Source organism: Pseudopodoces humilis, chromosome 17 (genome assembly GCF_049639895.1).
Source record: "Pseudopodoces humilis isolate 2021_Gansu_Grassland_sample_001 chromosome 17, ASM4963989v1, whole genome shotgun sequence".
NCBI classification, from domain to species: Eukaryota; Metazoa; Chordata; class Aves; order Passeriformes; family Paridae; genus Pseudopodoces; species Pseudopodoces humilis.
Window position 1 is genome coordinate 7,805,480 of NC_142216.1, and position 27,503 is coordinate 7,832,982.

Below are 27,503 nucleotides of genomic sequence, written 5' to 3' on the forward strand. Positions count from 1 at the left end.
AATGGGATAGGACAGGATTTTAGTGCCTTTTGAGGTCTCTGAGTCAATATTCAGATCAGCTGGTGATGCTGGTGCCTCACTGACGCCTCCTTGGTCCTGAGCCTGACAGTGGCAAATCCATAACAACAGTTGTGTGTGAATAATTCATTTCCTTGCACAATGCTTTCCCAAGATGAATTCTTAATTTAATTTACCATGGGTTCCCCTTTCCTTGTGTCCCTTCAGGGAGAGCTGGGCTTGCCAGGTCCACCTGGAATGGATGGTGAAAAGGTGAGTGAGGCACGGCTGGATTGAGCGAGACCTTGCCAGGAGCCAAATGAAAAGGAAGTTTCCTGTGTGTCTGTGAAAAGCAAATCCAGCCTGCCAGGAGTGAGCTGTGCTGTGCAGTATCAGCTGTGTCTCCCTGAATTGATGGCCCTTTGCCTGCATCCCCTGCTCTGCTCTGAGCGTGTCGATGCTGCTCGTGGCCACGTCTGCCGAGCTAAAGGGGCTCCTTTCATGAGCAGTTCATCAGATGCTGTCTCAAATCTTTTTGTAAACCTTCCCAACCCTAAACGGCTGCAATCCCTCCTGCAGTCCAGCCAAATTCTGTTGCACCCTCAGAATTGGCATCTGTGAGGTTGAATGTTAAAACATTTTCTCATGAGCATGCGGAGGGAAACAGCTGAAAGGCAAAAGTGGCTGTTGGGGGTTTAAGAGCTTTCTCCTATACCTGTTGTTTTCTCTCAACTTGCAGGGTCCAAAAGGAGCAAAGGGTGACCAGGGCAGCATGGGGATCATGGGGCAGAAAGGAGAGACAGGAGAAATGGGCTCAGCAGGTCCCCCGGTACGTCCCTTTGTCTGTCCCTGTCCCTCTGCTCTTGGTTCTTTAATGCTCTGATTTCTGCAAATGCTCAGAATGGGGCTGGCTTGGCTGATTTAAGCAATGACCTCTCCACACCAGCTTACTGTGGAGCTGGTGGATGTGGAAGCTTTGAATTTCCATTTCTAATCAGCTTATTCAGAATGTATCAAGGAGGAGAAAACAGTTGTTCAAAGTCTCCTGGAGATGACCATGAGCTTTGCCTGAGCCAAGGCTTGTTTTTACAGGGAGACAAACTTATTCTTCTCTCATTTTTGCTTTCCTGGAAGATGCACCTTGTGAGTGACACATTTTTATCTTTCAGGGAGCAGAAGGGCCAAAAGGAGACAAAGGAGAAAAAGGAGACACTGGGTCACCATGTCTGCAGAATAATCACGTAAGATCTTGGCAACATAAAGTCTCTTTCATGACACAGGATCAGGCAAAGTTGGGGTGCAGGATAGACCCACCAGTCCCATATCTATCAGCAAAGCCCAACTGCTTTCTACAAGTGTCTAAATGGGGTTTATTCATTAGGGAAGACCAGTTCAGACACTCAGCACTACAAAGTTACTTTAGATTTTGTATTGGTGGTTGAGATATTGGATGCCGCTGTTGTAATTAATTGTGTTAATTTTAATAATTAATTTAAATAATGATTTTGAGCTTTGTGAGGTTTCCACTCCTGAACCATCTTCTCTCTTGCCCAGCCTTGTTAACCTGCTGTTTAATTCCCTTCTGCAGATCATACCTGAGCCTGGACCCCCCGGATTACCTGGCCCTATGGTAGGACTCTGGAAGCGATTCCTGCAGATTTGTTATTGAATATGATAGATAAGGACAAGGGTGGTTTGTTCTCTTTAATCATTGTAGGCTGTTTTGAATCTGGGAAAAAAAATCAGGGAAGTGCTACAGTCTGATTTCTTGGAGAAATTAAAGCACCTGATTTAAGAGAGTACATCAGAGCTTATGGCTCATTTTGCAAAAATCCACGTTGTTCATTGGGAGAAAAGATAAAATCTTGTGGGATGGAAAATCTGTTCTGAACCATGACAGTGTCTATATTTCCCTAAATTCACACAAGTCATTTAGTGTTCTGCCATCAGCTGCACTGGGAGAGGATTCAGGTGGTGATGAACACACAGAGCATTTTTGATGGAGATATCAAAGGGGTTTGGTGCCTACAGTGCTCCAAAAGGAGCTGTCAAGGACATTGGGAAGGCTTGGGTGTCTTGCTGGGTCCAAGATTCACCTTTAGAGACCATGCTTCAAAAGCAGGTGGCACTCAGATCCTGGGAGTTATCCCAGCCCTGCCCAGGTGTGGAGGGCTGTGGTGGCACAATGCCACCCCCAGAGCTTCCTCTCACTTTCTTCAGCAAAGCATTTGGGGGCTTGTGTTGCAGAGCTTTATTGTCCCATGTTACACAGAGTGCTCCTTTTCAGTTCCCCTGCCCTCTGATTTGATATTGGAGAAAAAAATAAACTGCCACCTGTCTTGAAAAGAAGTATTTGACCATTGTCAGCCTGTAATTTGAGCAATAAATGGTTTGGGAAACAAAGTTTGGGGTATGTTTTTAAATTTGGGGTTTTTTTCAAATATACCACTGTCTTTCCCACAGGGTCCTCCAGGAATCCAGGGACCTAAAGTAAGTCAATAAATTAAATGTCACCCAGTTTCCCAGCTGCCAGTGCATTATTTACAGGCTCACAAAGGCCTGTCAGCTCTGGAGACTGAGTTTTTTGTCACTGTTGTCGCAACACATCCCTTGGTTACACTGTTCAGCAGTCGGCATTTTAGAAAACAAGCCATTTTTCCTTCCAAGCATTTACAATCCAAACTGCTCCTCCAGGACAGAGTTCTGAGGGCTGGTGAGAGTCAGGGTTTCCAAATCAAAAGGCTTATAACCTGTATTTTCAGCTATTTTCTTATATGATGTGGTCAAGAGCAAGACATCAACAGCAGTGTGGGTGTCAGCACCCCAGAGCAGGGGTGGGAGCTACTGGGTGCAGGAGGGGCTGCCCTGGCCAGAGCTGCCAGGTCTCCTTTGCTCATTTATTTCATTTCTGCAGGGTTTGGATGGTGCAAAGGGAGAAAAAGGTGACAGTGGTGAGAAGGGGGACCAAGGTGACACCGGACCTGCTGTGAGTTGTTTTCCCAAATCTCATTTCTGGCTGTTGACAGAAACCTGTCTCACAGGAAACAATCCTAATGCTTTGTTTCTTTTTCATTTAAGGGTCTCCCGGGTGCTCCAGGGCTCATTGGTTTACCTGGTACCAAAGGAGAAAAGGTAATCATGGGTGTGGGAGAGGAGCAATTGGGGTGCAATCCTAAAATAGGGGCTGTAAAATCCTGCTGTGGGGAGTCCAGCCAGAACTGCAGAGCTGCAGCACTACCCTGGTGCATGACAAAGGAGCAGCCTCCAATCCCAGGGGCTCCTGGATGAGCCCATGCTCTCATTACCATGTTAAACCAACTGGATCTAAGTTTGTTTGCAACACCAAAATCAATACAGCACATCTTAATTTTTATTTTTACATCCGCAGGGAAAGCCAGGGGAGCCAGGATTGGATGTGAGTATGGAAACCATGAATTATTCATGGTAGAAACACAAGTAACACACACATAACTTGAGATTGTTGGGAAAATATGTAGCTAACACTGTAGAGATTGCTCCCCCTTAAACACAATGCCTGTGGAATGATGGCTGTAAGAGATGGCTGAATTTAGGCCCATTGCTGGGCTACTTCCACTGCACAATGGAAGTGCTCACTTGAAGGTGCTGCCAGTGCTTCTCTTTCCAGCTGAGAATCTTTGTATTGGATTCAGTGACGTGAACATTTCTAGTAGCTGTAATGTTACTGGGGTGTGGTGAAGCACTCCAGCTTTTCCAAGAAATTGCTGACATACCAAGTCAGCAGGAAGAAAATGTCATTCTTCACTGGGGCAAGACAGGCTGATGGCTGGAGTTGGCTCATGTTGAACTGAGCCATTCACACACTAAACTTACAAAATCTTTTTTGTTTTTCCTTTTTTCCATCTAAAAATTGTGGTGACAGGGTTTCCCTGGTCTCAGAGGAGAGAAAGGAGAGAGAAGTGAAAGAGGCGAGAAGGTGAGTGGGGTATAGCTGTCCTGATGCTCATGGCAGGACAGGCTGCTTTTTGGCAGGCAGTGCTGCTTGCCCTGGGAGCCACTGCTGAAAGGCCTTCTGTCAGCCCAAGGATTTGCACATTCCCAGCACAGGGCAGGACAGGCAGTTAATTTCTACCCACTTGGAAGGGTTTCTGCAAGCCTGCCCCCAGCCCAGCCACTGTGGGGAAATGGAGCAGCCTGACAGCTCCAGGTTGCAAAGAATCACTGGTCTTGGTTTACAGACCTTGAAAATGGATCCAAATCAAAGGTTTTGTTACAGGGACCTTTAAACAAAGGGGATACCCAGGTGGAGCCAGGAGCCCAACTGAGCACAGGGCAGTAGCTGGAAGCTGCTGCTCCCACTTGCTGTCAGATACCAACCTGGGTTCCAGCAGAAACTGCTCATTTAGTCAATCTACTATAAAATTATCTATTAGAATATTTCCACCCAGCTTTAACTGAAGATTTTCACAGAGATTTCACTACTCAGCTGGGGTCATGTTAGTGCAAGTGTCCTTACTCTGGGTGGGGTCTGGGACTCTGTGAGTGCTGTGAGACATGAAGTACTTCTTCTCCTTGCTCCTGTTATCTTCCTGTTGTGCTGACAGGGTGAACGAGGAATACCAGGGAGAAAAGGGGCCAAAGGACAGAAGGGGGAGCCAGGCCCTCCTGGACTGGATCAGCCTTGTCCCGTGGTACGTCTTTCATTTCATTTCACTCATCCTAAGCATGGGCTGCCAGGGCTGAAAAGGAGACACAGCTTTGCAGGCACAGCTTTGCAGCCAGGGAAAAGCAGGGAGGATTTGTGAGTTCTTTCTTTTGCAGTAAATCAGAGCAGATGGTTATTGTTTTCTCACTTTTTGTAATGGTTTATCTCCACTGCTGGAAGTTCACTGCTTACTGTAAGGGCTCCTCACTGGCCAGATGGGAGCAAGCCACAGCAGTAAAAATAAAGCATCTTTGTGTAAAGACCTTCTTATTGTAGTCAGGAACAATGGACCTCAGTAGAGCTCTTCAGGAGATAGCGTGATGCTTGCTTTTGAGCATATTTGAAATCAGGGAGCAACTGGGTGCAGGGGATGGGAGGAAATACAAAAACGAGGCCAGCCCCATCCCTTCATCCCTGCAAACCAAGCGAGGGATGAGCAGGGGGAGCATGTTGGGGTTGATAGATCACAGTTCTGCCAAGCATAAGTGAAATAGGAGCTGGAGCTCCCCAGGCTGCCAAGAAGTGCCCCTGGGAGAAGAGACCTCCCCTGGTTTCTGTGCCAGCGGCTCAGAGCTGTCCCTTCTCAGACACACCCCAGGCCACCGCTGTGCAGCACGTACCCACTGGGCTTTCCAGGAAACCTCCTGGGTGGAAGCTGCATCTCCCAAATCCACTTCCAGAACCTCTCATTCGTTAGATAGAGCCCACAAAAAGAAAATAACCTAGAGTGGTTTATAAGCAGTTATTTGATGTGGTAGAATTTACCTTCTTTTCACTACTGTTTTTCATATAATGGCTAAAACTAGAGAGATCCTTTCCCAGAAGTGCTTTGAAGCTGTGGGATGAGAAGTATCGAATATTGAACTGAAACTGCTTAAATGTAGCAGTTTAGAACTTAGTTCAGAGGCACCTAATTAAGAGTGCCAGCTGCTTGCTCCACAGTTCTAAAACCCATTTGTTCTCTGAACCTGTGACTTTTCCTCGTTCTCTGAGCACAGCTAGGGCTGCCAAGGCTGTTGTGTAGATCCACTATACCAGCAGTAAGCTCCTTTAGTCAATATGCTTTATTTTGCCTGAAGATCAAATGTGAACTGCAATTAATTTTTTCCCCTCTTGAAATGTTGGGTGATTTACCCTTTATCTCTTTAACTGCACTTTTACAAATGTGAATCTGTGGTTTGTGTACAGATCTTTCCCAGATGACAGACTCTACATGTCATGTGAATTCCCTTCCATTAAACCACTCTGCTGACTCGCTGTGTCATCAGAAATGGAGCTGTGAAGCTCCAGACCCATCCTCCTCCCCCTGTGCTGAACCATGGGTGTCTATCTCTGCAACTCCGTGTCCTTTATCATTCTCAACAAGCAGTTATTTTTCCAAACAGGGAGATCCTAGCATTGCAGGCAGCAAAAGGTACCCAGGCTTGCCAGGCCTGGATGGGGTGAGCCTGCCCTGCCCTTTGGTACAATATCTGCTCTTTCTTGCATGGCTTGTGTGTGTTCCTGCTGTGGCTAAGCCCTGTCCTGAGGAGCAGACCCCTCCAGGGAGAGGAAAGACACAAGGCAGCAGAGCTGGAACAAGATGTTTCACTTCAGCATTTGGGGAAGAATGCCAATGTGTTGTGCCTTCTTCCCAGTCAAAATTACTTTAGATAAGGAGTGTAAATCATAGGAGATCACACAGGGGATGTCAGTCCCTTTATGGTAACAGATGCTCAAAATTAGTTATGGTTTCTCTCACTACCTATGGCCCAGTTTGGTTCCCCTTGTGCCTGTGCTGCTGCAGCCCTGTGAGTCCCATTCACAGCTGGGATTTGAAAAGCTTTCCTCAAAGAACAGCCAGTCCTGCAGAGCAGGGCCACTGGCACTCTGTATCAGAAGGGTTTTGCTGTGTTAGCACAGAGCTCTGCCCAGAGCTTAGGCTGAGTCCAGTGGTTATGCAGGAAGGTTCATGGTCTGCTCCCCAAAAGGGCACCACTAGCTAAGAGAGGTCATTGTTTTATTTTCATTTTTTTAACCATAGAAAATGCTGCCTGTTAGATGATTTGCAGTTGTTCTCAGAGAAACAAATGGGCAGTAAGCTGTTACTCTTTCAAAAAGTTAAATTACTTTCAGATGTGTCCAAGAAACCAATTCCTAACAGCAGGCCTGCTCTAATTTAATATTTACTTCCCAGAGATGTTCTATTTCCCAAGCATCTCCCATCTTAACTATACAGAAAACACAAGATCTATCTCTGTTGAAGGCATTGTAAAGTGCAGTAGGTGATTCCTCCAATTAACTACAACATGACCAGTCAGTAAAGCACTTGTGCATCTTCCTGGTTAGCTGCAGGTTGGTTGGAATGTTGACTTTGTTCTGCAGCCCAGGGTGCAGTGGAGGCTTTCAGTCCAGGAGCATCAGCATGAGCCCCACACACAGCCATGAAGAGTCATTTTGGAGTCACTGAAGTGAAACATGGTAGAAAGGTGTGGAGTTTTATGATGGCCAAAATAAGTATTCTGAGTGCGCAAGGAGAAATAGCCCAGGGCAGAAATCAACCCCCTGACCATCAGTATTAGGCTGCACTTTAACACAGGTCAGGACATTTTAGGTCAAACAACCACTCTGCACCTTGTCCCCCATACCCATCACCCCCAGACAACTCTGGCAAATGTATGCATTTTACCTTTTTTTTTAATAGTTATGGACCAAAATATTGACTGTGTCTGCAGAAAAAAAGTGTGTTTTCTAACTAAGGTTAAAGGAAAGCATGACTTCTTACACTATGAGTAGCTGGAGAGGGTTACCTTACTTCACTGCATCTGTTTTATTGGGCATAGGCTATTTTACATATAAAATCAATACAGAATACAAAATATGTGATGACTAACATTTACAGTAAAAAATGTAAAATTGCATTTTGACCTGTATTTGCACTAGCAGTTCTCTCTGCTGCATCCACATCTTCCCACCCCTCATGAGTCTGGAGGTGGCTCTGAGGGAAGGGTCAGTGCTTGTGTGCTCTCTGTGGCTCTACATGCAGAAATTAATGTAATTGGAGATCCAAGAGCCTTAAAAAAATCCAGCATCAGGAAAGGCAGCTGAAGTCAGCTATTTCTTCTGAAATGTCTTGAGATAGCTGGTCATACATAGCTCATTCCTCTTCTAAGGGGCTCCTTCCTTTCCAGTGTTCTTCTCCTGGTCAGTGAGAGCTCTTCTGGCTTTCTGATTTTTGTATGTTTCTTGTATCTCCAGTGGAACATGACAGATATTTTCACACCCTTTGCATTGTCCACAACTCATCCTATTCTTAGTTCAGCAACTCAAGATTTCTTAAAGAAACTAAGTACAGCAGGATCAAATTTAACACAATTAGGATACCATCTAGGAAAAAAATACCTATATCACCTCCCCCAAACAGAAAAGCACATTTTAACAAAAAATACATTCCCACATCATGCTTTCCATATATATGTCTGATTGCAAAAAACACTACCTTATAAAGCAGATTATGAAGTTAATGAACTGTGATTTCAAATCTTTGTACATGTTTTCTTTGTTTAAAGGAAAAAAAGTGTAATTTCCAATTTTTTTTTCTTTTTTTTTACCCTGAGGTGTATTTAATTTTGTGTTGTGCATGACACATGGATGACATTGCCTGCATATTTCATTTTTGTGCATATACAGTAAATGGGTTTTGCATGGTAATTAACAGTGCTGCTAAGCCTTTCATTGTTGTGACAAATGAGCTTCAGGTTTTTGCGTCTGACATTTAAGTCACTGTCAGGAAAGCTGAATCTGTAAATTCAATTTTGCAGGGACCAGACGGACTGCCAGTAGCAGGATGTTGGCATAAGGTACAGTAACCTTAATAATATCCTTGAACAGTCCTGAGTAATTTTGCTTCCTGCATGGTTCCTGCATTGCACTGCTGCACATGCTTTAAGCAACAGCTCACAGGCCTGGCGGACATGACATTATGCCTTGGGAGAGCAGGATTCCAGCAGCTTCAGGTCTTGTTCCCCCCAGCTCTACACTGGTGCTGGGAACACCAAAAACTTTCTAAGCATGACAAATCATTGTTAACACTGTCAGCAAAATGCTTTTTTACAGGCTTGCTCAAGCTTTTATTATAGCCAGGGAAGCTTAGGAACCACCCATGGGAAGGCTGCACCATTTGCTAGTGGGACTTGCTCAGTCTATACCCTCCCAGCTGAGAAGTTACCAGCGGGTTGTTTCTTTGTTACAGAGTTCCACTCCTCTGCCACTGTAGTTATAACTCACAACCATTGCACTGCCTCAGTGCTCGGATCAGCACCCTGGGTGCAGGTGGCCAGGTATTTTGTAGCATCTCCTGCAGGCGGAGCAGCTGGCTGGAAGCGCTCCTGGCAGCCTGGGAGAATGAGGAGAGAGATGTGGCCTCCTGTAAGATGAGGATGTGATCCAGACTTGTAGGAGAACCCTCATTCTCCAACAAGAGTATAACACTGAAGCTGAGTGGAATTACTAACCCAGCTGTAAGCATGTGCTGTGTGCACACAGCTGGAGTTACCAGCATGTCACTAACAGGTTGCAAACCCTCAGTTAGAATGCGAGCACACCCTTAGTATATTAAAGATTTTCATTCTGTGAGATTTGTTTGGCTGTACCATTAATATTAAAATAAATCTGAATGCCAATCCTTACAGTATTAACAATAAGGTTAGTGTGTAATGAATGGAGCATTTCTCTGATTAAAATGTTTGTTTGTGTGTTCTTTTTCAGTGATCTCTAAGCATGAAGCACAATATGTAAATAATGTGATATATTTTGATCTTTTAATTTTTGTATAAAAAAAGGAAAAAAAACACTTTTGACAGTAATATATTGACCTTTTTTTATACTGGATTCTGACATTTATGGACTTGGAAAATAATGTAAAGCTCCCAAACCCATATCATTGCATGGTAACACCAGGATTTGCTAAAGGTACCAATGACAGTAGCTGGGGACAAACAGTGCTCACTGCTCATGCTGCAATGTGAACTAACAGTACTGAGCCAGCCTTGTGTGCCTTACTGCATGAAGGAGGGCAAAATCCCTGTCCTAATCTGGCTCTCAACTTCGTATTTGCATTGCACATGCACATTAAAAGGGTGAAAAAACCTGGCTGAAAACAAAGAAAAGAAGGATGCAGCCCTAAAAATGAAAGAAGCTGCTGCCTACTGTCTGGTCAAACAGGAGAAGGATTTGCAACCTGCAGAGGAAACAAAGCCAAGCTCCATCCATCGCTACCTGCTGTGTGTGTGATGGAAACAGCAACTCTGGGGCTAAACAGAACAAACTTCACTGACTCTGGTTATTTCCTCTACAATCCTCAAGAGAAAGCACCTCTGGGTCCTGTTCTGGGGTCTGTGCCTGAAGATGTGCAAGCACTTTTTTACTGTGGAACACAAATTCCTCAGGAAGCCTCTACTGCAGAATTTCAAAACAGAAAAACCTGGTAATACTTTCAGTGCAGGGAGGTGCAGGACAGGGAAGGCTCTGTTTAAGTTCTTTTTTAAACAACAGAGCACATAAATTTGCTCTTGGGGTTCCCAAAAATTGGGAGTTTGAAGTATTCGTCTTGGTTTGTGGGGTTCATTTGCTTTTTATTTCTTCTTGGTTTACATGATTTTAACTGTAAACTAACTCTGCACTCTCGTCTTATTTCTCTTCACCTTTTCAGTCCCTTTTGTTAAATTTTCTCTTCTCAGGCACATCCCATGCAGAGCAGAGTAATGAACAGAATCATTATTATTTTGATATCTGCATATGCCACTGTGGGATCAATTAAAAATTGCAAACTATTCCACAGTTCACATTTTTTAAGATGTTGAAAAAATATCAATTGTGCAGCAGAGAGCCATTAAAAAATATTTCAAAGAGGAAGAAGATGGCTTACAGCTGAATCTGTTCAGCTTACAATGAAGATCAAGAGGCAACCAGATTCCTTTACAGGGAGGAGGTACTTTGTATTAACAAGTTTTAAAACTGGACAGGAAAAGATATACAAATATTCATTCAATGGGTAGAAGTTGAAGCCACACAAACTCAAAAAATAAGCTGTGGATTTTTATTGGTAAAACTGGTTAATCCTAACCAGACCAGTGATATAATTGCCATCACCTTAATGTCATTTTGATTTAACAGATCATGTCTGGAGGAAATACTTAGCTCAATACAAGTTGCTGGGTTCTGCATAGGAGTTTTAGGTGAAATTAAGAGCCTGACCATAGTATCAATCATGGTATTATGGCTCTTTGTGGCCTTGATCTTAGAGAATACAGAAGGGGGGCAGTTTTGGTGCACTGAGTAGATCCAAAACCTCTGTTAAGATCATTGCTTCATTGCCACTCTTACTGCAGCTATTGCCAGAGAAGGATTGAGAGAGGGATGTGACCATCCAGGTGCAACCTGCCCTGTACAGGCTGACCTAGTGCTGAAGGTCTTGCTCTGATATTCTGAAGAACAGTGGGAATGTGCTTTGTGCTCCACACAGGCAGGGTGATATCTGGTGTCTGTGAGTTCTCATCTGTGACCAGGCTTTGGGTGTCCTTGAGCTTATCCCCAGAGTAAGGGGGAGCCTGTGCTCTGTGCTGGTCAGTGCTGAAATGGCCACCAAGCTCGGGAGAGGTGACACAGCCTCAGGGCTGTAGGCAGTGGATTTGTTACCTGTTGTTGGCTGCTCAGGGGCTACTCCTACACATCACTGGCTTTGTGGCTGTACTTGGCATCTCTGCCAGTTACTCACCATTTCCTTGGTCACCATACAGATTAAATCCATGTTAAATTCAGATCAACTAACAAATCAAGAAACAACAATTATGTAACTCAAAACAGCAATGAAAATGCATTTTATTTACTTCCATTTCAGGTTCTCAGCTATCACTTTTGGTGTAGGGGTTTTTAAAGGCATAAGGAGCAGCTTACAAGCTTCCACTGGCCTTTAGTGCTTTTGAAAAACCCCTTTAATATCCCAAATTAAAGCTAAAAAATTTTCTGTGAAAGGTTGAAGGCAAATCTCTCATTGATGTTACCAGGAAGATCTGTAATTGTTCCCTTAATGTACAGTTGCTCTTCCCATCTCCCCCAGTCATCTCCAAACTAAAATCAGTTCACTATTCCAAACCATGCTGTGGGCTTCTACACTCAAATTCCTGCACATGTCGTGTTCATGGAACTTCTTTCAATATCAATGAGAGTTCAGTCCCCAGAATGACTGCAGAAAGCACAAGAATCTGGAAGTGTCCACAAACAATCTACAATGCAGATAGAAAAGTCTTGTTTTACATATGCTGGCAAAAACTAAACAGCTTTCTATCTAGCTCCTACTTGAAGAAGTTTGATATCACTGAAGCTACAAGACAAGCTAACCTCCAAAGCTTATGAAATTATATTAAAATTTATATTTTCTCTGAGGAAATACCCCGAAGTCCTATTATCTTCAGGTAAACAAGTCAGTATTCCGTCTTCAACTTGTGGAATATCCAGTGCTTGTAGGCATCAACTGTGACCACTGCCAGGCCTGCAAAACATTGACACAGAATACCAGAATAGTGCTTTACCCTCTTACCGCTCTGCAAGGCTGCCATCCCCCTCCCAGCACAGAGCCTCTGCTGCCACAGCACCCAAGACATTTCTTTGTAATGGAGGAAGGCTGGAATGACCACTCGAGCACAGGAGTACAGCTGTATCCACCCCCAGCAGTGCTACACCTCAGCTACCAAATCTTTTTGTGATCCTCTTTGGAAATTCTCTGGCAAATGCCCTTGGTTCTGCATGTACAAAGATCATCTGTGCATGATGATTCCAGTCAGGAATGTTCAGGACACTGGACTCACTGCTCACGTGCAGTAGCTTCTCTGGACTCCTGCTGCTGCCACTCCCATCAGGAATGCTGGCAGGTACAGATCCTGCTGCACACTTGCCACTTTGGCTATGAGCAGTAGGTCTCCAAGGCCTGGGGATGGTACATCCACTCTACCAGCTCCTCATCATCAAAGGAGCAGAGACCTGTGGAGAACAGAGCTCCCGGGAGCAGATCTGGGAATGGATCCCCCAGCAGGGCTGGCACTGGCACTGCTGAGATTGGTGCATTTGGCCTTTAGATTCTGAACAGAGTGTACCTGGTTCCCTGCCCATGGCAGAGTTGGACCTAGGTGACCTTTAAAGACCGTTCCAAGCCCAGCCATTCTGTGATTATCAATCATATTATTCAGATCAACAGACTTTATGAGAGGACCTGTTGGGTTTTGTACTGATTACACAGAAATCTGTTTAGACTTCCACATGCCTTACACACAAATATATTTATAAGAATAGTTAAGTACAGAGCAGTCATGATCTTACTGCTTTGAGTTATAAAGATGTGCTTTGCTCTGCAAATTCATGACAGATCATGATTATTTTCTCCTTCCATATGAAAATATTTATCTGGGTCTTTATGAGTATTTTGACTTTGCGAATAGCTCATGAAGACAAATTCTACTTCTAGGTAGTACTGGCAGTCTTGCTCAAAACTCAATCATTATCTCAGCCTTACACAAAGTTTAGGGCGTTTTTCCCCCCCCCAAAGAAATCTCTCTTCTTTTGTTTTCCCCTCTGGTTTGAAAGAATCTGACACTGCTTTACAGCAATTCCAAAAAGCAGCTGAATGTTACCACTCTATGTCAGGAGCAATGAAGATGATTGGCAGAGAGGCTGCTAATGCTTACGAAATGTGGGTCAGTCTGTGACTGAGCCACTGATTTTTCTTGATCACTGAAATACCTGGTGTAACTTCATGGATTCATCAATAGACATTTTGAGTAACACAATGAAGTTAGTGATATTGGGAGAATCTGAAACTCAGGCAAATATATTTTTTGGTTTTTAGTTGACAAAACAAAATTCCTTCCTCTAATTTACCTTCTTATGAAAGCACAATACTTTCCCTGAGGTTAAGCCAACCATGACTGCTGCAGGAATAGAAGACACACAGCCTTCTTTAAGGCTTCTTCCATTTCAAACTGTAGCTAAAGACCATCACCACCAACATCCTCTCTCTTAACACACTGTAGCCCAGTTGGTTTTGGAAGCAAAGTTCCCAAACTGAATCATAAGGGTACAAGAACTCACTTGAGACCCCTAAAAGGTTTTTCAGCAAAAAAAAAGAAAAAGGCAGGCCTGCCATGCCATGAGACACAGCAAGTGCATTCCGTGACTGAGGCTGGAGCTGCTGCTGGCTGTGGTTGTGTCAGTGCTGGTGATGCTGCACCCAACTCTTATGGGGAGCGTTCCCCTAAAGCTTCTGGGTAGCATGGATTTGGGGAAGAAGAGAATAAGGAAAAAAAACCCATGTGGGAAACTCCATACCTTGACAGCTTGAAAGAAAACTTGCCAGAGCGTGAACCTGATAATTTGGCCTGTTCTGATGGGGATAAATGAGATTAATTAAGAGTTTTGCAGCTCAGTCATGGCTTGGCCAGTGAGTTCAGGAATATTTCTTTGGATTACAAAACAGGTGGCAGAGAAATCCTGATCTGACCCCAAACCAAACCTATTCCCAAGTGTCAATTCATCAGTATTTTAGTTTAAAAACATCATAATCAAGATATGGGGAGCCACCTCTCCTGTGTGCACTGCTTCTGACACTTCCTGTATATATAATGGTGATGAATTTATTTCTGTATGGATTTTTTTGTGTGTATTTAAAAATAAGAACATTTCTTTTAATGGTAAGCTACTTTCTGATGTGTTTTCTTTTTAGGAAACCAATAGATAAAATATTTAGATGAGCTTTTGTCTTCTGTAATTTCATAAATTCAGAATTTGAAATCCTTAAGCAAACCAGCAAAACACATAGGAGGTTTCAGCAGTTTAAGATATTCCATGCAGTGATGCAAATACATGGAAAATGACACCTGTGGCTGAGATTGTTATAGTAACCACTACCCTGGGTAAAATTTCGTTTTTGCACTCAGACAAATACAGCAGGCTCTTGGGTAAGAATGCAAGAACTCACACGTTGTAATGCACAATTGATTAAAATAAGTAATAAAAATTAATTAAACTATTAAGATGCCAGAAAGTTTCCAGCTTTATAATAATGGTAAATAACTCCCCTGGCCCGTCCATGTAATATGTGCACTGTAGGGGTGTTCCCCGGTCAGTGATTGCTGGTTCAATTCTGCCCTCTAGAGGAGATTTTTTTTTTAAGAGAAGCAGATATTATGCAAGTTTTATGCTGTGACAGTGTCTCTTAATTTACAGCAGACGTGATTTTTGTGTAACTTTATGGTTTGAATAGATATTTGTAAACCCAGGAGTGCATGGATAGAAACTTCATTTTATTTTCAAACCTGTTATTTCTTTCTTGGGAAATACCATTGTATTCTCATGTTTTTTCAGTCCCACTGTTGCCCAGATAATTTACAGTGTTACACAAATAAAATCTACCTATAGTAGGCCTTCTGACACATTTCTATTTTTAAAATGTTGAGCATGGAAGCTCTGAATTATTTCCTTTGTAGGCAACAGATTTCTCCTTAATATATGCAAAATATTAATAACTACAAATGATTATAAGGTATAAAAATTTAAATGTCCCCAAACCACTCATCCTGGAGATATAGTGCATGTATGTGGCTGAAATCAGATAAGTGAGTTTGGTTCAAATGTGCTCTAACAGAGGAAGGAGTTCCCTGCCCTCAGCAGTGTCCAGGGGTGGAAAGAACCTCAGTATTGCTTTGTTTGCCTTGAAACACCTGGTTTGTACCTGTTTAGGACAGCCTAACATGCTGAGCAGCACACTCAGCCTTGCAGAGGTTTAACCAGAAGATTTTTCAAGAGAGAAGTTACATATATGAATAATTTCCAAAGGCCTGTGACACTTTAACTTGCCAAGGCAATCACTGTGGCACACAATGAACCTGGCAACTTTACAGGACACTGTTTATGTAAGCATATTTCTTGACTCTTTTGCAATGTTTAATTTATTTTTTTTTTAACAAAAAGGAGGGGGCAGAGAGAAACATCTGGTCACTCTAGTTAGTCCAGTCTCAGTGTCATTTACTGGAGTCACCTGCCTTTTAACCGTGTCCCTGGCACTGCACTGGACCTGGCCATAATTGGTTCAGTTTGAAATACTCCAGAGCCCAACTTGGAAATTGAAATCTATTGCAGACTGAAGCAAACCAGTGAGTAAAAAATCCATTTCCTGAACTTTATTTTCCCTGGTGGTCATTTATATTTGTAAGCTAAAAATTATTTTTAGTACTTTCACATCCCCAGGTGAACTACTGCAACTTTGCCATGTGCTTGTGTCCCATTAGATGGCACAACACAAAGAATGTGTGACTATTGTGTAACCTGCAGCAAAAATAAGTGCTGAAAATCTGTTAGATATGATAAGACAAAGGACTTAATAGATTACATTATTGTATACAACTGTGGAGCCTGGGGGAAACCACAGGAAGGCTGGGAAACACAAGTTTTCCATACATAAAAAGTTGAATTATTGATAAGAGAGCGGCATAAGAAGTACATTAGTAACATTTGTGGTATTCCTATGTCTTAGGACAAACAATTCCTGTTTTGTTAAATTCTGCTAGAAGTTGCCTTAAGTGTGGTTTCATGGAACAGTCAGCTCACTTCTGTGTCAGCTCACTTGTGTGGTTACTTACGTAACTTAGATATTAATGAACAGAAACCTAAAACAGAGGTGACCCAACTATGTGTAAATGACACTGATCCCATCTGCTGCTTTTTATTATAATGTCAAACACTGTATTTGAAAAGGTCATTTTACAGGAATTTATTAGGTGTAGGTGAGTGTTTATCAAACTTGTATTCTTGCACTTACATTAAAAAATAGAATCTGGTTTTGCAAAGCAAAAGCACCCATGATATCCACTGAGTTTTTGAATTTAGCAGGAAAGGTCATAAGCTGCCATCAGTGGCAAATGAGATCTGGAGCCTGTTGTGTTCGCTGGTTTGTTTCACAGAGTGCAGTTTTGTAAACAATTTCATAACAGCTTTTTGTGTTTCAATTTGAGTTTCCTTTTCTGCTATCTTAAAATAATAAAAAATACTGAATATGAAGAATGTTCAGCACAAATACCACAGACAAAACTGAAAGCCCCCTGCTTTGTTGCATTATGTGACTTTGGACATAGAAATAATACAAAACTGGTGTATAGATTAGCATTTGAGAAACTGCACTTGCTGGTATCTCAAATCTGTATACAGTTTAGAAAAATACATGCAACATGTGCCTCATCTGTCCGTATTTGTTTTGAAATTATGCCAATGGAGCTTAATCCTCTACCACATTAAGCAAGTGTCCCTTATTTATGTGAGCAGTTGCATCACTCCAGGGAGGCTGTTCAAAGGAGTAAGGATTGTTTGTGTGTTTGCAGTTTGCCAAAAATAAGTTTTGAATGTATTTACATGATATTTTATACAAAGCTGACTAAATCTCTGCGTATCACCTTTGAGAAGAAATATATAGATATTAAAATTATAGAAAATGTACTTAGCATCTCCATTTGCAAACTGTTTGTGGTTTTTGATCATGTATGTGCCACGAAAAATATTCTATTTACTCTTCTTTGGGGAACAACTACTTTAAAAATGAAGGCAATAACAGTATTTCTTATCCATTGTTTTAACATGTTAAAATTGTATTAATTAGTACTGCATCATGTATTTCTAGTTTAAAGCTGTAATGGACAATACATTACCTTGAGACCTAAAAAACCTTTTTTTTCTTGTGCTTTTTTTAATAAAAGCAAAGACTAGATTTTTTAGAATGGTCTCTCTGTACAGGTTTACTTTTACAATTGTGTGAATATGTATAATGAACTCTGCATTTGTAACCAAGAGTAAACTTTACAAATTGTAAATGTTCAGGTTGTTATTATAAATAGCTAGTAAATATCTTAACCAGACAAGAGTTCAAATAAAGATTAACAGCCATTATTAAATTTTTCTCCACTGTCTTTTGTTACTTAAAGCCTGACCTGTATGAAACAATGGAGTTAGACTAAATACAATCTAAGTACATAGCAATTTAGTTTTGCATTCTCCATATTGCACAAAATTTAAATTCCTGTCTTTATCAAGTAATTGCAGCTAGAGATAATTATTGGTTGCTATATCTAGTCAGCTAAGTCTGCCAAGTGTAGTTTTAAATTTATCTGTTCCGTTTTTCTAGAGTTTTAAGAGCAGTTTGTCATTTTAAACCAAAAGAATGTGAATGTGTAGTATTTGGAAGGAAAAAAAATACATCATTTTCTGGAATCAAGTTGGGCAAGTCGATGAACCCAACTGGTTATGGGATACAACACCTGCGGTAGCAGAACTCAATCCATCACACAACCTCCCTTCTGGTTATCTTCCTATTTTTCTTTAGGTAATTCCAGTCAACCAGGAATAGAAGATCATTCTAATCTGATTGACAGCATTTCCTCTTTTAATCCTAACTATTACCTACTTGGCTCTGAAGGAGTCAGTCAGGTGTCTGCTTTTATCTGCCACCAACCAAACACACGGGTACAACATGTGAAAGTCTGGGTTTACTTCTGCTTAAACAATGAAGTATATGGAAGAGTTATTCCAGTTGTACCACCTTGGCTACCCGGTGAAATTATTTTCTACTGTAAATGAGACTTCCTTGATGTGTATTTCAAACGAAGAGTGCTATAGCTGTACTAATGATCCTGAAGAGCCTGTTCCTCCCTCCGAGGTGAGTGGGGCGTGGGGCTGGAAGCACCCGAGCAGTGTGAACCCCCGGGGTGTCTATTTTAAGGCTGAGCTGCCAGCAGCCCCGCAGGGCCCCAGGCCCGCAGCCTGTCCCGATGTGTCCCCACTGCTGCCTGCGGGGAAGCGCCGTCGTCCCGCCGAGTCCTCGGCCGAGCTCCTGCCCCTGCGCTGCCGCCCCTCCCCTCCCGGCCCGGCCCCCGCGGGAGGCGGCCGCTCCCTTCCTCCCTCCCTCCTTTCGTTCCTTCCTCCCTTCCTTCCCCCTCGCTCGGCCCGCTGGGGCCCGGGGGCGGCTCCGCGGCCATGCGGGCGGCACAGCCGCGCTCCCGGCAGCAGACGCTGGCCCTGCGGCGGCAGCTCGTAGGGTGAGTGCTGCGGGCGGGCGGCGCGGGGCCGGGGCCGGGGCCGGGGCCGGGGCCGGGGCCGGGGCCGGGGCCGGGGCCGGGGCCGGGCGGGCAATGCCGCCTGACGTGGCGGGAGCGGGGCCGAGCCCGCGGGCCCCGCCCGGCGGCACCGCCATCGCGCCCGGGCTGAAACCAGCGCCGGAGCGCCGCGCTCGCACAACACGGTGCGCTGCTGTAATTAACAGGAATTAGCTTTTCTTAAGGAGGGGGATTACGGAACCGCACTATAAAACCCGTATGATACCGAGGCTGGCTGTTTACAGAGTCTGAACTGCTAAGAAAGCGTTTTCTGTGAGCCCGGCGCAGGCATGGCTGGGGCTGGAGGCAGTGCTGGCCAGGCGAGGTTCAGGCTCACCTACCATTATAGCCCGTCTTTCAGGAAACTAATTGTATCAAAACCGTGATGGAATTAACAACAAATGTCTGTTCTCTTTGACAGAATGAGGGACAAGACTCAGTTCTAAACTTCCAATTACTAGTAGTGTTTCAACCAACCTAAAAAAAGTTTTAATTCTGTAGACCACTACCAAGAATGGCAACACAACTCTTTTATTCAACGGTGGGAATTTTTTCATATAATTTATAGTCAAAGCCAAGGCTACCTTTACGTGTTGTGTAAATACAAAAGTTGGACTGAAAGTAAATGCTGAAACAGAATTATGCCAGTTACACACACCTGAAAAAATACTAAACTGGATATTAAGTATTTTTGTAACTGATTTGCCCTACCACTGGCAACAAAGACCCAGCCTCTGCAAGCACATTTTTAGCATCTTTTGAAAGTTAGGAGAAGCTTACAGAAACCCCCAACTGTTTTGCCAGCTCACACAGAAAGTATCAAGATTCCTGTTGGGGAGGGATAGTGAAGGACTTTCTTACTTCACTATTGTCCTTTGTCATCCATTTGACAATGGCTTTGTATTTATCATCAAATTATTTCTGTATAAGCCATCTTTTACTAAATGAAGTATTGAGGTTTGGCACTGCCCTTCAGAGTCAAATCTCTGCAACTCCTACTAAGGCAGATGTGTTTCCATTTTACTTGTTTGGCAATTAATTTAAAAAGAGACAAAACATATGCACTAAAGTAAACCCAGCCTTATAAAAATCACTCAAGTGTTCTAGCTATGGTTAGTGAAGCTGTAACAATGACCTGCAGCAAATATCTGGAAAATCAGGACGTTGGCAGGAATAGCAAGAACATGGTAAGAATAATAAAAAGAACATAGCACAAGGTAAGAGACACAAAACAAGAAAAAGGGTAGACAGCACAGACAGTAAGGAACTGCAGTTAAGACAGGATTAAACTATAGAGGCAAGTCCTACTGCTGTGGCTAGATCCTAGAGTAGGATTTTCAGGTTTGGAGTGTGCCTTTTCCTGTAAATCTAAGAAAATTTGAATACAAGGCCTTTAGGGGCCAAAAGCAGGATGACTCTGCCAGCAAACAGGAGAAATGTATTTTACCAGCAGGATAAACTAAATGCACTAAGATTTATTTTGCTTTCTGATGTTTGTCATAGCTCTTCTTGCAAGCTGTTTTTTTCTAATGATCCACTGAAGATTGTGAAGGCAAAAGGCCAGTATATGTATGATGAGAATGGGAGACAATACCTTGACTGCATAAACAATGTTGCTCACGGTAAGTTAAAGTCATGGTATGGGATGTTATTTGATGCTGTGGTTTTTTAAGCAGAACAAAGAACAATCAGTACTTTTACTACAGTTGCACTGTGCTGGGGGAAAGGATGTTCAATTAGAAAAGTGGAAGGAAACTTTCTTGAGTGTGTAGTTTGGGAAATTACAGTTTTTTTGAACTTTTCCTTTCCACACTTCCTTCCTGTCCTGTCTTCCTAGAAATGTGTCTAAAACGTAGTTTTTTTCCATGGAAACTCAAGCACCTCAGTGTAAAACTAACAAATGGCATTTTAATGCTTTTGTAAAAGTTACTGTTAAGTGTACAGTCATAGAACCACTGCTCAGCACAGTGCCTTAATTGTTTATAACTGACTGCTGCTTTCTTACAGATCTGAAATCTCTCTAACCTAATCTTACCAGAGCTAGTAATTCTTTGATACTAAAGCTTATCTGCACCTTCCCAAATTCCTGAACTATATAAATGCCTAAATCCAAGCATCAAATCAGACATTTGTTTTAGCGTATCAATTTCCAGTACTACAAACCTTAAATACAGTAGAAGGCAACTTCAAACTTTCTGAGGAGCACAAAAATGTTTTTACAAGATGTACCATTATTAAGACCCTACTGATAATGATCTGTGTACTATTAGAGAAATAGAAGTGTTAAGCTGTTGTGCGAATGAATAATATGAAGTAATATGAAGAACTCTCAAACCACTCTCCACATTCTCTTGCAGTTGGGCACTGTCACCCTGATGTAGTAAAGGCAGCCTATGAACAGAATCAGTTGTTAAATACAAATTCTCGTTACCTTCATGACAACTTGGTTGATTATGCAGATAGACTTTCAAAAACCCTGCCTGAGAAATTATGCATCTTCTATTTTTTGAATTCTGGGTAAGTTGTGTATGTTAGAATTGATACTGGGGCTTTACTAGGTATATGCAGACAAGTACACGCTTTCTGTTGGCAGACCAATTTCTGTCTGGTGTGGATGACTAGATACTGACAAAAACATGGGTTTGGTTCTGCAAGCTCTCTACCTAAACTTGTGCTTTATTTAAGAATGGTTTTACTCTATTTTTAAGACCTTGGACCACAAAATATTAATGTAAATATCTGCTGTATTAGTTTCCTGACTGATTTATCTTCTGACTTGACAGTTATTCACAAAATTAAATATACCAGTGCATTACTTCTGCTGGGGGTGTGTGTATGTATGTGTATAACTCCTAAGCTTCATCTGGAAGAAGAGAAAAAAAAAGCCAAACTGTTCCTGAAGTAGTCCCTGTACTCTATGTATTTTTAAGATTCTGTTCTGGTGAACAGTCCTACCGAGTGAGTGCCGATTATTAAGGAATTTGTGCATAACATGCATTGAGTTCTGTCTGTTCTCTGCAGACACAAGGAGCAGTGCAAGGGAGGTTAGATTTCAAAACTCAAGATATCCACAATGAAACAATTATTGAATTTTTCCATTGTAGATCTGAAGCCAACGACCTTGCCCTGAGATTGGCACGGCAGTACACAAAACATGAGGATGTTATTGTTTTAGACCAGTGAGTATATTGGCAATTTGGGGGTACAAGGCTCAATTTTGATCAGAGCATTTTTGAAATCCTCCTGCAGTAGCAAGACTGTAACCAGGAAGCTGAGGGAAGTAATTTTTCCCTCGGTTCAATATTTGCCAGCCCAACCCCGAGAGCTGTGGTTGGGTTCTCCAGTACTTGACAGCTGTTGGAAGGAGGCCAGCAGTGGCCTGCCACAATGGGAAGGGAGCCACGGTAGTGAGAGGTACTGGATTTGTTCAGCTGCAGGAGACAGATCTCACTGCAACTACAACTGTCTCATGGGAAGGAGCAAAAAAGATGGGATGCAGGTGTGAAGATGTATGGTGACAGGAAAAAAAGACCTCAGTTCGAACTTGAGGAATTTTGATGAGACATAGAAAAAAAGTCTTTTGCCATGAAGGGAGTCAGATATTAGAACAGTATGCCTACAGTCACTGGAAACTCCATTGTTGGAGGGTATTTAGAAATAGGCCCTTCCCATTGTTCTGCAATCTTGTGATACTGCCCAGGTGTTCCCTGCTGTGATTCCAATCATTGGTGCAGGCAAACCAGTGGTAAGTCCTGTCCCTCTGCATCCCTAACATTTTAAAAAAAAAAAAAAATCCAAATAGTACTAAGCTTACTGATAAGAAAAGAAATCGCAGAGCTGTTCTCAGCTTAAGTTACTGAATTTCCTACCAGGTGATAGCAACTGGCTACTCTTTACTATTCGGAATGCTAATATACTAAAGAACACTTGATACTGAGAAAATTACTGTTTAGTTCTGCCAATTGTTTTTTAAGTGCTTACCATGGACATCTGACATCTTTGATTGACATAAGCCCATATAAATTCAGAAATCTAGAAGGACAAAAGGAATGGGTCCACGTGGTATGTACTTCAGCCTATACCTATTACTTGTCAATTGAGTGAAGATGTTTGTATGATGTATTGAGTATAGGATACTGTTCCTTTGCATAGGCTCCTGTTCCAGACACATACAGGGGACTTTACAGAGAAGACCATGAAGATTCAGTAACAGCCTATGCTGATGAAGTAAAAAATATTATTGAGCATGCACATAAGAGAGGCAGAAAGGTAAAACATCATTTCCTTGAGTGTTTGTCTTGTCTTAGAAAAGAATGTACCTTTCAGTGCAATTTAGTTACTAAGCTAAGTGGTATGGACTTGTCAAAAAGAAAAGATCACATTAATAATCAAAAACCATCTGAGGTCAAAGAGCTTGCTCCACAACTCTGTATTGTGTTCAAACATTATATGCTGTGTTTCAGATTGCTGCATTTTTCATTGAATCTCTACCAAGTGTGGGTGGTCAAATCATTCCCCCAGCAGGTTATTTTCAGAAGGTTGCAGGGTAAGTGGTCATTCATTGTCTTTAACTTAACGTATTTGGTAAATAGATAATTTCTCTGCCTGCTGTAGCATAGAGCTTGAGAGGCTGGAAATTACCCATGCCTTCATGTTAGAATGTGAACCTTATATATGGCAAAGACCTGCTTATAAACACACAGCATACAATATAGGCTTGTACATGTTTGTTTCCTCAAAGTTTGCAACGTAACACTTTCTGCACGTTCCTAAACAGTAAATGCTGTGTTCTTTTTCCTTTTTAGAGACAATCAAATCTGTTATGTTACAGGCATGTGCACAAGGCAGGAGGCGTATTTATTGCTGATGAAATTCAAGTTGGCTTTGGCAGGGTTGGCAAGCACTTTTGGGCATTCCAGCTTCAGGGAGAAGATTTTATACCTGATATTGTCACTATGGGGAAACCGATAGGAAACGGGCATCCGCTTGCTTGTGTAGCAACAACAAAGGAAATTGCAGCAGCATTTGCAGCCACAGGAGTGGAGTATTTTAATACAGTAAGTAAACAGTTGCCCACTTCTGTAAGAGTCTAAGGATTAAAATTAGATACTCATGCTGTGTTTTTATTAGTATTTACTACACAGTAACTAAAGAGGAACTGTATTTACTGTACTATTTCTATGTTTCTAGTGCGTGACTCCATATATTGGCTCTGATAAGTGATAGTATGCTCCTTGTATCACTCAAGCTACACTTTCAGTGACATGATTACATCTTTCTTCCCTTTCTATGGCTCTGTGTCTTCCTTTCCTGGGCTCAGTTTGGTGGGAACCCCGTTTCATGTGCCACTGGATTAGCTGTGTTAGATGTGATTGAGAAGGAACACCTTCAGGCTCATGCCACAGAGGTAGGCAATTTCTTGATGAAGCTACTCAAGGACCAGCAAATCAAGCATCCCATCATTGGTGATGTCAGGTATCAGTACCTTATTTACATTTTTTGTTTTCTGTTTGGTTCCGTCAGTCCAACAGTTCAATCCAACAAATTTTGATAAATTTTTTGATAAATTAAATTTTGTTTTCAGCAAAAATAAAGAGCCTCCTGTACAATTAAGAAAGACAAACTTGAGCTTATGTGAAGTCTCATATACTTTGCCACTCTGCACCAGTACTATTTTATCAATTTATTAGCTGCTAAAGGAATTCACTTTCCTGTTTGAACTCAAAAGTTTAAAATGCACAGGGTACAGAAGTGATGAGCTAGATGGAAAGCATGCTTAAAGATCCTGTCCTGTGCTGCCAGTGTGAGCAGACGGAAGCCTACATTACTACATTTCTTCAGCAAAACCTCTTTTCTAGCAGTAGCCAAACATCAGGCAATTCTCATGCAGTAAAGGTCTGGCCTTAAAAAAAACTCAATTTTTTAGTTCATTTGTGAGTCCTTCCTCTGACGCAGACTGTTTTTATTTCTTTTACAGGGGTTGTGGCTTATTCATTGGAGTGGACTTAATCAAGGACCAGGCAGAAAGGACTCCAGCCACAGCAGAAGCAGAAGATTTAATAAAAAGGTACATGGCACAGTTTTGTGAGTTCCTCAACATGGGAGGCAAGCACACAATGACAGACTACCCTTGCCACTCAGGAGTTGCTAAAATACAACCAAACTGGCCAAAACTGAAACCAGTCAATGTAGAAAGGCACTCACTGTGTGACAGCCTGTGGGCTGGTGCTTGGAAGTTTTTCTGAACTACATGCAGATGTGAACAATTCTTTATTATTGCTCTTTCCAGACTTAAGGAAAAATATATTTTACTGAGTACAGATGGGCCAGGAAGAAATGTGCTGAAATTCAAACCCCCGATGTGTTTTAACATGGAAGATGCGAAATTTCTTGTGGAGACAATTGACAAAATACTAACAGGTAAAAGAATTATCAAAACCTTCAAAAATAGAGGGTGGTTTCTGAACTTTCTTGAAGACAATGCCGAGTTACTGAGCCTGATTTTCAGAAATGCTAGAGTGGAGCCAAGATGGTAAATGCTGAGCACACAACACAGCCTTCCCTTCTCAATTATTTTGTGCTGAAGTCTTCTAACAAAACTACATCCTCTACAGATGCATGTACCTTTTAAAATAGCTTTTCTCTCACCCAGGTTTGAATGTTTAGCTTATCTGAACAAGCATAATTTGTAAAAGATGTCTGCATGTTCCTGAAAGCCATAACATACGTACTTTTGCCACTTAGCTTTTTATACAACTTCTACACACATAGCATTAAGAAAGTTAGTATAAAAAATGTCACAAAGTCATGGGTTTTCTAAGTTGTTGCTTATTCTCTCTCCAGATATGGAAAAAGAATGTTTGAACCATTAGAAAACACCAGTTTGTTCTACCTGAGCAGGTATTTACCTATAGTCACCCAGTACTACTTAAAAGCCAAGGTTCCTAAACAGAACTTCACAAGCTCTGTCAGAATAAAGCTTCCTCAGAGATGCTTGTACTCAAAATTTGCAGGAATTTCTGGGAATCTACAAGCACGGACAGTTATGTACATCCAGCATTCACAACTACCTCCCATCTGACACAGCAACACTGTGTGCATCACTTGTTTGTGAGGGCCAACATGTCCCAGACATGACTGTCTCTAGAGCATGCAAATGACTGCGCAACCACACAAACAGAGCTTTTCTGCTTGCTGCTCAGTGCCTTCAGGCTCCAGCCAGAAGCTGGTCCAGCTGCTCAACCACTTCTCAGCAGATCTCCCCTCAAGAGTCATTTCAGGTTCACAGTTGGTATCTCATTTTTCAGAATCCATTCACCCCTAGACTCAAAAGTTTGTGGGTATCAGAGAAAGACTGGTCCTGTTAAGTCTTCAAAGTCTTGTTATGTCTTCATCTGTTGAGGTCCCTCAATATGTTGCCAAGAAAACATCTAGCTGCAACTCAAGTTTGCTGCACACTCATGAGCACAGTGTACACAACACCCTTTGGTACACTTAGTACATCTTCAAACTAGTCTAAAAGACAACCACATGTTTAGTAGAACTCAGGATAGCTGGGCAGGAAATGGACCTAAGGTGATCACTGTGAGCAGTGTAATCATTTAGTGGCCTCAACCACCATGAGATTCACAGTGCTGTGGCCCTGAGCTAAGGAGAAACAGGTTTTTTAGTTCAGTGTAATATTAGTATAGCAGGCACAAGAAAAATGTGTTAATATTTTATTTAGCAAGTTAATGGAAAGACATACAGCTGTTTATATTACTTACTTTTAGGAACAGAAAGAATACTTAACAGTGCCAGTGCAAATTAGTGGCCTAATGATTTAATGTGCTTGTCTGTAATCTAAAACTAAGCAAGAAAAATGCCTTTATTTTCTACAGGAAACCAAGAATGCAAAGCCTCTTACTTAGTACAGTACTAGTAAGACACTTACATATAATGTAAGCGAAAATGAGGCAATGAAGTAATTTCTTTTAATGATACTTTTACAAAAACCCCGTAACATTTATTTTCTTTCCATAGGTTTCAAACAATGTTCAAGGTCTACTACTAAGAAACATTATTCTACTATAATAATGCACATTTAATCTTCATCTAGTATGTCTTAGACCAGATAAGTCACCTTTGATTTTTCTGTTTTTGCTTATCTTGTTTTTAGTAAAAGCTCTAGGAGAAATAAATTTTACAAGAGCTTGTCTCAACTCTGGAAGTGTGGAATTGGCTTTTATTTAAAACATCATATCTAAACCAATTATAAAGGAGGATCTTTCTAGTGGCCACTACAAAATACATTTTCTAAATTGATGCACTTTCAGGTTATGACTTTTTCAAATTAGGATGAGCTGATGGGTGTTCTGATATTTTTAAGTCTTCAGCTACCTACGCAAATACCATTCCAGGTGCCAGTACACCCAGTCCTTCCCAGGCTCCTCTAGCCAGTTTCAGCAGCCAATGGCAGAACAAGGTCCCTAAGATGCACTATACTCAACAGACACACTCAGCCACCAGGTTAAGTCAAAACTTCAGTTCCGAATTCCTAACATCAAACACATGAGGGACAGACAGCTGAGGGATATGGCTCCCAAACCACTTCTTACAAACACAGTCTGTCCTTGAGAAATACCCAAGTAGGATTAGTAAATTAAGAGTAGATTACA

The 27,503-nt window shown here is 41.9% G+C and overlaps 3 protein-coding genes across 9 annotated transcripts in view; 2 read left to right on the top strand and 1 right to left on the bottom strand.

The window, feature by feature from the left end:
• COL23A1 (collagen type XXIII alpha 1 chain) overlaps positions 1–8,529 on the top strand; it is a 174,592-nt gene extending 166,063 nt beyond the window's left edge. The window contains exons 16-26 of the mRNA XM_088063740.1: positions 226–270; positions 737–826; positions 1,167–1,238; positions 1,586–1,627; positions 2,461–2,487; positions 2,912–2,983; positions 3,076–3,129; positions 3,386–3,412; positions 3,899–3,952; positions 4,581–4,667; positions 8,482–8,529. Of these exons, the coding sequence (XP_087919866.1) occupies positions 226–270; positions 737–826; positions 1,167–1,238; positions 1,586–1,627; positions 2,461–2,487; positions 2,912–2,983; positions 3,076–3,129; positions 3,386–3,412; positions 3,899–3,952; positions 4,581–4,667; positions 8,482–8,529 (618 nt within the window). The remainder of the gene's footprint in view (positions 1–225; positions 271–736; positions 827–1,166; positions 1,239–1,585; positions 1,628–2,460; positions 2,488–2,911; positions 2,984–3,075; positions 3,130–3,385; positions 3,413–3,898; positions 3,953–4,580; positions 4,668–8,481) is intronic.
• The window catches only part of HNRNPAB (heterogeneous nuclear ribonucleoprotein A/B), a 28,720-nt gene continuing 8,670 nt past the window's right edge, over positions 7,454–27,503 (bottom strand). For both annotated transcript variants that reach the window (XM_014253080.2, XM_005523537.3), the window contains one exon: positions 7,454–12,209. The gene's annotated coding sequence lies outside the window, so the exon portion shown is untranslated. The remainder of the gene's footprint in view (positions 12,210–27,503) is intronic.
• On the top strand, positions 12,218–27,055 carry PHYKPL (5-phosphohydroxy-L-lysine phospho-lyase). 6 transcript variants are annotated; one of them, XM_088063522.1, is made up of 13 exons: positions 12,218–15,861; positions 18,078–18,410; positions 20,350–20,468; positions 21,204–21,363; positions 21,951–22,025; positions 22,800–22,908; positions 22,999–23,115; positions 23,310–23,392; positions 23,678–23,903; positions 24,167–24,321; positions 24,824–24,913; positions 25,136–25,266; positions 25,690–27,055. In XM_088063522.1, exons 2-13 carry the CDS (start codon positions 18,379–18,381, stop codon positions 25,716–25,718), a joined length of 1,326 nt encoding a protein of 441 aa, XP_087919648.1. In that variant the 5' UTR covers positions 12,218–15,861; positions 18,078–18,378; the 3' UTR covers positions 25,719–27,055. The 6 variants fall into 6 exon arrangements, with proteins under 6 accessions (XP_087919648.1, XP_087919649.1, XP_087919646.1 ...); XM_088063520.1 differs by lacking the exons at positions 12,218–15,861; positions 18,078–18,410 and adding an exon at positions 18,684–18,789 and having other exon boundaries at positions 25,690–25,746; positions 25,860–27,055; XM_014253075.2 differs by lacking the exons at positions 12,218–15,861; positions 18,078–18,410 and adding an exon at positions 18,684–18,789 and having other exon boundaries at positions 25,690–25,746; positions 26,869–27,055.

Excerpts from the sequence above, each read along its gene's own strand:
- PHYKPL (XM_088063519.1), top strand. The coding sequence starts at position 18,728 with ATGCGGGCGGCACAGCCGCGCTCCCGGCAGCAGACGCTGGCCCTGCGG. Across the intron at positions 23,116-23,309 it reads CACATAAGAGAGGCAGAAAG|ATTGCTGCATTTTTCATTGA; the intron begins GTAAAACATCAT and ends GCTGTGTTTCAG. Across the intron at positions 24,914-25,135 it reads GCAGAAGATTTAATAAAAAG|ACTTAAGGAAAAATATATTT; the intron begins GTACATGGCACA and ends TGCTCTTTCCAG.